Source organism: Haliotis asinina, chromosome 10 (genome assembly GCF_037392515.1).
Source record: "Haliotis asinina isolate JCU_RB_2024 chromosome 10, JCU_Hal_asi_v2, whole genome shotgun sequence".
Classification (NCBI taxonomy): Eukaryota; Metazoa; Mollusca; class Gastropoda; order Lepetellida; family Haliotidae; genus Haliotis; species Haliotis asinina.
In genome coordinates this window covers 3,604,444-3,612,979 of record NC_090289.1, presented here as the reverse complement: position 1 = coordinate 3,612,979, position 8,536 = coordinate 3,604,444, and the positions used below count along the sequence as shown (strand labels likewise).

Genomic DNA, 8,536 nt, shown 5'->3' with positions numbered 1-8,536 from the left:
AACAAATCGGTATTGGTTCTTCTGTCTCTTTGTCACAAGAAAACATGGACTTGCCCAGGGACTCACTGAATCTTCAATAATGTTTTGAACCTTTAAATCATTGATGCATGTTTCACGTGCTGCTTTTTGTTGAGGGCCTAATCTGTACGACCGTGATCTAATTGGAGCTTGATCCTGCTTCACTCTGATTTTATGAGTAATAATGTCACATGATCCAACCTTGCCATGAAGAGCAAACACATCAGAGTATTCGTCAATCAAAGATGTGAGGTCCTGTCTTTGATGTTCGGTTATGTCACTGCAGGGGGAAGATTTACGAACCGAGAGGCTTTATCTGAATCTTTATCACAAGGAGAGATAGGTATAGTTTCATTTGTACCTCTGTTGACGCTAAACCCCTGTTCATCTGCACCTTCGTCACCAAGGTAGTACAAGCTGTCATCCTTGCTGAGACACACAAACTTCCCGATGTAACTACCCTTCGAGATTCCAGCTGGTTCATCAGACAGGTTCACTAGGCGCTGATATACATGATTGTGATTTACATGACATAACACTTTGGCACATAAAACACCTTCAGGATAAGCACAGTTTCCATTCTCACTAATGCCTAACACAGTGTTGGGAAGAGGGTTGCCTTTAAGCTTTGCCAAAATAACTATCTCTGAGCGCGGAGGGATAGTTACATTGTCTGCTGCAATAGTCTGTCTTATTCTTGCTAAAATCAAGCAGTGCATTGTGACTTGACAGAAAGTTCAGACCTAGAATAAAATCCGTGTTCAGACCGGGAACGAGGTAAAATTTCACGTTGAACATTGTCTGATTGAACCACACCTGTAATGTAACAGTCCCTTGAATTTCTACCTTTTCATCACTTGCCGTAACTATATATGTTTTGTCAGATTTATGAATTGGAGCAAGATGAAATAACTTCTTGGTAATGGTTTCATATTTGGCAACACAAAAATCCGCACCAGTATCAATGAGGGCATAGTGTTTGTCCTGACCTATTGAAATTGGGACAAAGTTCTTTAAGACAGGTAAGGAAGTCGTTGATAGCCTAATGGTATCATTGGTTTCACTGAGTCCACCTAGAGCCCCATTGTTCTCGGTGGACTTTGTTAGTTTTCCTGACTAGTAGTGCACTGACTTTCAAAATGACCATTCTGGTGGCAACGTCGGCAAACAACTTTAGACATGGGCTTTTTCATGTACTTGGGGCAGGTTCTCGCTGTATGGCCAACTTCGAGACACAACTGACAGCTAACTGTGGATGAGGTCACGGTGTTCAGCATGTTCACAGGGCCTTGTTCTGGGGGTTTGGCCTTCAAGGACATGATAAGTTCCAGCATGGTTGATAGGGTTTGGTCCTGTTTGTTTACCTGTTCTTCTAACTTTCTCAGTTTAATTGAGCTCTGGTCCTGTGGGTTGCTGTTTCCCCCATAAGCGATGGATTCGGCTGCTATTCTAGCCGATTGGATGGCTGCTTGACATGTTGTGGGTTGTTGTTGGATTACAAATGTTCGTAAATGTAGCAAGAGGCCCCTTACAAAAATGCGCATCTTTTCATCGTCTGGTTTAGCCAGTGTGCTGCATTTGTTTTCAATGGCATTTATATAGTCTTCAAGAGGCTCACACTCCCCCATAACCCTTTCAAATAATTGCTTTTCAATTAACCACGGTTGTTGAGAACTCTTGAAATGTGTGATAAACCGATGGTACAATGCTTTTCTATTTTTCTTGTCCTCCTCGGACAGGGTTTTGAACCACTGGACTGCCCTCCCATCCAGCATGAGACGGAAAACATTCGGTGTATCACTATCTGCTAACCGGGACAGTTGGCGCCATGCCTCGAATTTCTCTAACGAAAGTTCAGGGTCCTCAGAAACATCACCAGTGAAACAATGAGGTTTCAAGTTACCGACCCCAGAAAATGGCTTAGATGGTCTGACAGTTTCAAAGTCATCGTCACTAATTTCTTGATGTTTTGATTTCTTGGGCGGCATGGTTGGCAAAATGGCGGCGAACAAAGATACACAAGGCAATGGAAAGTTTACTCACATAAACAGATGGATTGAATGTCCTTCATACTGCAATTATCGGGATCATTAGCATCTCCACCATATATGTTACAGCTGGGTTGCTGTACTCGTATGTGAACACATAAGCCTCAATATATGTTACAGCTGGGTTGCTGTACTTGTATGTGAACACATAAGCCTCAACCCTTATTGGGGAGTGAAACATTCTTCTTTATTCCACGTGTATGTATCTCTGACACAAAAAAACACTCACTCTCACTCTCTCTTTTTTTTTGGTGTTTTCTCCCTTTTTGTACATCATAAAAAAACGGAAAAGTAACATACGAGCAAAACCCATGTACTGGTAAGAAGACTCTTGACGGGTTCACGTACCCGTCACAATACCACAGAGAAGAAAGACGACCCCGAACGAAGCTGTGTCGCGCCCCCCACAGGTCACGTGATCCATTGACACGTCATTCCCTACCTAACTGAAGGTAGATCACCATACTAGGGACCATGAGGACTAACAGTACCTTTGCTACCTGCATGGACCCTAGCTGGATTTACACCATCCCTTCAGCCATTGGCGGTTATACTGAAAATTAGCCTTTATTAAAACAACAAAGATAGTACGATTAAACGTATGGCCGTACTACATTTACATAGAATATGTTGGGACTTACGTACCCTCCCAGGAGGACAATAATCCTGCAATACTTCAACCCTCTTTGAGGGAACAGCCACTAACAATCTTAGTTACTAATCTAGACTACCAATAATAAAATATTTAATTATTTACAAGTCAGTCAACAAATCTAATTCTTTTTAAAATGCAATAATTAAATGAGAACTTACATTACTAAAAAGATCCTTCATAGTTCGTGATTGAAAATAGTTATCCCTTGTGATGGAATATTCACAAGGGATGCAGAACGGAGGATCGTCACCTTTGAACAGGTATTCATGAGTATATCTCGTATGGCCAATTTAACATCGCCACATAATTACCTCTTCAAATGTGGACTGACAACCCACGTAGGTACGCCCAATATAAGGTGAGTGAGTGAGTGAGTTTAGTTTTACGTCGCACTCAGCAATATTACAGCTATATGGCGACGGTCTGTAAATAATCGAGTCTGGACCAGACAATCCAGTGATCAATAACATGAGCATCGATCTGCGCAATGGGGAACCGATGACATGTGTCAACCAAGTCAGCTAGTCTGACCACCCGATCCCGTTAGTCGCCTCTTACGACAAGCATAGTCACCTTTTATGGCAAGCATGGGTTGCTGAAGGCCTATTCTACCCCGGGACCTTCACGGGTCCCCAATATAAGGTTTTATTGCATGTAATTTATTTACACCCAGTTGGGTGTCCCACCTCTTTTGCATCAGATCACGGATATACGCTCTAATTGTAGCATTATAATCTGAGTATGGAATAAGAAGTGGTGTTACAGACTTGTTGAGAGCTAGCTTAGCAGCAAGATCTGCCATTGTGTTACCAGAAATGCCTACGTGACTGGGCAACCAACAAAAGACGATGTCGTACTGGCCAGTAGAAAGATCATTGTACAATTCATTAATTTCAGTTAAAAGTGGATGTTTACAAAAAATATTTTTAAAAGCCTGAAGACAAGAAAGAGAGTCTGAATAAATTATGTATTGTTTATGTTTAGGGAGTCTTTGAATATATTTAAGAGCCGTTAATATGGCGTTTGCTTCAGCTGTGAAAATAGAACTGCTATCCGGTAATCTAAGAGACATTGTTCTGGATCCAATGACAGTGGCACAAGCTACAGTGCCAACGTCCTTGGACCCATTTGTAAATAAAGATTTATAATTGCTATATTTATTTTTTAATTGATTATATTCTTGTATTCTTCTTCTTCTATATAGATGTGGGAGAGTGGCCTGATCCCTCCCCACTTTGAGTATGACACGACTTTTAATAGATCGAGTGCCTTCAGGCATTTAGATTTTAGGGATTTGATATGCGGAAGAAATGTTAAATGTGAGTCGAAAATCAGACCTAAGAACTTGGCCTCCTTGACTACTTTGATGGGAGTGCCATTTAAAAATTGTTCTGGGTCTTTATGTGGCTTACATTTACGGCAGAAATGTATGCAGTTAGTTTTTTTTATTTAGAAAATTTAAAACCATTTTCAAGACACCATTTATTTATCTTGTTGAAACACAACTGTAGTTGCCGTACAATAGTATGCATATTCATCCACAAAAAAGTTTCATCGATTGAATCAGTTTAAACCTAAGATAAACTATTGATCTTGACACTTTACAATGTAACAAAGTACTACCTTGTGGGACCCCCTGATCCTGATTATAATGATCAGACAGGGTAGAACCCACTCGGACTTGAAATTGCCTGTCGTTTAAAAACTGTGATATGAAAAGAGGTAAACGCCCCCCGAAACCAAAATTATGTAAATCCTTTAAAATTCCATGCTTCCAGGTAGTATCATATGCTTTCTCAAGATCAAAGAAAATCGACACAGCATGTTGTTTATTTGCCATAACATTTTAACAAAGGATTCTAAACGTACCGGATGATCAATGGTACTACGATTTTTCCTAAAGCCACATCGGATATTTGTAAGAAGGTTGTTGGTTTCAAGATACCAAGTTAATCTATTGTTTACCATTCGTTCCATGGTTTTACAGACACAGCTCGTTAAAGAGATTGGTCTGTAATTAGACGGAGCGGTATGATCCTGGCCAGGCTTTGGAATAGGTACAACAATGGCATTACGCCATGAAGTTGGGAAATTCCCTGTAGTCCATACCATATCAAATATATTTAGTAGAGTTTCCAGACATGATTCAGGTAAATGCTTTAGGAGCTGACAGAGGATATCGTAGGCCCCTGTCGCTGTATCATGAGCTTGCTCAAGAGCAGGATAGAGTTCATGTAATGAAAATAACTCATTATAATCTTCGCCATTATCCGAATTAAACTTTATACGTTTCTTCTCTTGTTGTTTCTGGTACTATTGAAATGCAGGGACGTTATTTGACCAAGAAGAATGTTTGGCAAGAGTTTCACCAAGCTTGTTGGCAATATCAGCTTTATCCGTTAACAAATTGTCATCATCCTTCAGATGGTGTACCGTTGATTTGGAACCTTTGCCCTTAATTCTTTGGATCATATTCCACACTTTTGAAATCGGTATACGGGAACTGATCTTAGATACATAGTTTCTCCAAGACTGACGCCTAGTCTGCTTAAATGGACGTCGAGCCTTAGCATTTAACATTTTTACTTTATTCAAATTATGGACAGTAAGAGGGCGTTGAAAATATTTTTCAGCTTTCTTCCTGCTCTTTCTGGCCTGTTTACATTCATTATTAAACCATGTGTGGAATTGCATAGGATTCGGGTATAGATTGGTCAGCAATGTTGTTCAGTATATCTGAAAATAACAGTATAGGATCTTCGCTGTTCGCGAAAATGTCATGTTTTAAGTAATCAGTACATAGTGTCGTATATAATGACCAATCAGCCCTCGCGAAGTTCCGTCGATACAAAGGTGGATCATAACCAGGGTGGAATGTTTTAAGAATGGTTGGAAAGTGATCACTCCCACATAGGTCGTCATGGACCATCCATTCATATTCATTATATAAGGTAGAATCGGTGATTGATAGTTCCAGGAAAGAATATGTCCCCGTTGCTGGATGCAAATAGGTGGGTGAATCATTGTTAAATATACATAGGTTATTGTCTGAAATAAGTTCCTCAAAGATTTTACCTTTATTATTAGTATGGGCCCTTCCCCAAAGCGGGTTGTGTGCGTTGAGGTCGCCCATGATGAGACAGGGCTTCGACAGTTGATCATACAGATTTTGGAGATCCGATTGTTGAATAGTAGAAGATGGAGGGATATACAAGGTGCACAATGTCAGTGCAATGTGAAGGGTCAGTCGAACAGCAACAGCTTGAAGATCGGTATTTAGAGTGACTGGGCTATGTATGACACTCTGATGAACCAAAATAAAAGCGCCTCCTGTTGCTTTTTCACCAGAGGGAGAAAAGGAATGATAATCACTATATGGTCTTAAGTTAAAGCTGTCTGTCTTTTTCAGATATGTTTCCTGGAGACAAAAAGCTGCCGGCTGAAATCTTCGTCGAGTAATTGCACTTCATTGAAGTTATGATTCAATCCTCTACAATTCCATTGAATAATATTGACCATGGTGGTACAATCGGGGATCGTTCACGTGAACGTGAGGAATTTGTCCTCTGCTTGTTCTATGAGGACAAAGTAACCTCCATATCTAGAGGACCCGTGAAGGTCCCGGGGTAGAATAGGCCTTCAGCAACCCATGCTTGCCATAAAAGGCGACTATGCTTGTCGTAAGAGGCGACTAACGGGATCGGGTGGTCAGACTAGCTGACTTGGTTGACACATGTCATCGGTTCCCAATTGCGCAGATCGATGCTCATGTTATTGATCACTGGATTGTCTGGTCCAGACTCGATTATTTACCCGTTCTAGTATCACTGGGGCGTCCATCCCTTCATAGTCTAAGGACAGAGCATCTAAGGCTCAGGCCTCTGGGTCAGGTACAGGGGACACGTACGTGGGCAGTTGGTGGTTGAGTTTGGTGGCAAACAGATCCACCACCAGCCTGCTGAACTGAAGGCACAACGTTTGTAAGTCTGAGGGTGCAGTTGCCACTCCATGGAGGGAGGGCTGTCCGGATTAGAGAGGCCGTCCGCGAAGATGTTATTGACCCCGCCCAAATGGTCAACTGCAAGCTGTGTGTCAGCTCGAACAGTTTTAGTGTAAACTGGAGAAGTGGATCCGCTCTGGTCGAGACCTGGCGGTTGATCGCCCAGGCCGCCACCGAGCTGTCTGTGTGAACCAGTACCACTTCCTCCCTGAGGGCTTCCCTCCAGTGGAGGATTGCTAGCCATACTGCATCCAATTCCAGGAGGTTTATGTGTCGAGACTGGAGGGAGGGATTCCACACCCCTGATGTTTGTTCCGTATTCATGTTTGCTCCCCACCCCTGAGTGGCGGAGTCCACAAAGAGATTGAGTGACGGGATTGGAGGACGGAGTTGGGTGCAGTGCATCTCCCTGATGTAATGGTTCAGGAAGACCTAAAGAGGTCTGAGGAGGAGTCGCCCCGTGACCATTAGGTCTTGTGCGGACATCAGAAGACCCAGTAGCTTCTGCCACTGATGGAGGGACAGAGGTCCGTTCATCTGGGTCATCGGAGACTGGAGTTTCGTCATTCGCTCATGTGGCACAAAGTCTCTGAACTGAGCTGTGTCTAGGACGGCCCCGAGAAACTGTAGAGATTTTGTCGGCACTAGGTCTGACTTGTTCAAGGTTACAAGCCATCCTAACCACCGGAGCAAAAGAATTACAAAGTCCCGTTGTTCTTCCAGAATGGCCGGCAAATGTTTGTGACAGAACCCATCGTCCAGATACATCCTATGTTTGTGAAGGAAGTGGATAATGGGTTGAGTTACCCATGTGAACAGCCATAGGGTGGAGGAAATCCCGAACGGAAAGACGTTCCACGGAAAGTAGCAACCTACCAGGATCAAACAGAAGTACCTCTGATCAGGTGTACAGATCGGGATGTGCAGGTATGCATCCTGGAGGTCGAGCGATATCATGTAGTTCAAGGGCTCCAGTGACCGCATGACTGATCCAAGCGTCAAGAGTCGAAGATATGGGGGCTGTATGAGGAAGGAAGAGTTGAACTCCTTCAAATCGTGAATAAGCTCCCATTTTCCCGAGTTCTTTTTGGACCTGAGAAATACCAGAAAGTAATAGCCAAGAGTCAGATTCTCGAGAGGGAGTTCCTCCACTGCCTCCTTGGCAATGAGAGTTTCCACCTGTTCCAATATCAACTCGAACTTGTCCGGATCGGGAAGCTGTTCAACTGGATGGCAGGTGAGAGGTGGAGAGGAGGAGACAGGCATGTGGAAGCCGACTTCAGAATCTGACATACGAAATTGTCCAGTCTGAGCTGAACCCAGTTTTGCACATATTTCGAGAGAAGACCCCCTACAGGCCCTATGGAAGGATCTAATATCTGAGGGGGAGGACTGGTGGGACCCACCCATCAATTGTGCTGTGGGGTTCGGTGGAGGAGGGGTGGAGTTAGTGAGTTTCGGGAGTTAACCAAGGGGATGTTGCTACGTTGTCTGTCCGTAAGTACTAACGGAGGAAGGAGACGACCAGGTCCACCTGGTGATTGAAAGTCACGTTCCGCCCCCTGAAGGAGGCGATGAGGTGGAAGAGCCTTCCAAGGGGCACAGAGGGAATCCTCGCCACAAAAGGAAGCCACTCTAGCCCTCTTGGCTTTGGACGGGTGGTCCTCAAGTTCCCCCAGAGGTACCCCTGAAAATTCGGCCACAGCCGCCAGATGAGCTACCAGATCTCCCGTAGGTGGAGGGGTAGCGTCCTCAGCCTCCGGAAGGATGCGAATGAGGGGAGGGGATCTACCTCATCCAGAGGGTTAGGCTGTC

At 43.6% G+C, this 8,536-nt stretch overlaps 1 protein-coding gene across 1 annotated transcript; it reads right to left on the bottom strand.

Moving 5' to 3' along the window:
• Positions 1–7,153: 7,153 nt before the first annotated feature.
• Positions 7,154–8,014, bottom strand: LOC137297817 (uncharacterized). The gene has a single exon (XM_067829771.1). It carries the CDS (start codon positions 8,012–8,014, stop codon positions 7,154–7,156), a length of 861 nt encoding a protein of 286 aa, XP_067685872.1.
• Between the last annotated feature and the right edge of the window lie 522 nt (positions 8,015–8,536).

Bases quoted from the DNA above. Each gene is read 5' to 3' on its own strand.
- LOC137297817 (XM_067829771.1), bottom strand. From the start codon at position 8,014: ATGTCAGATTCTGAAGTCGGCTTCCACATGCCTGTCTCCTCCTCTCCA.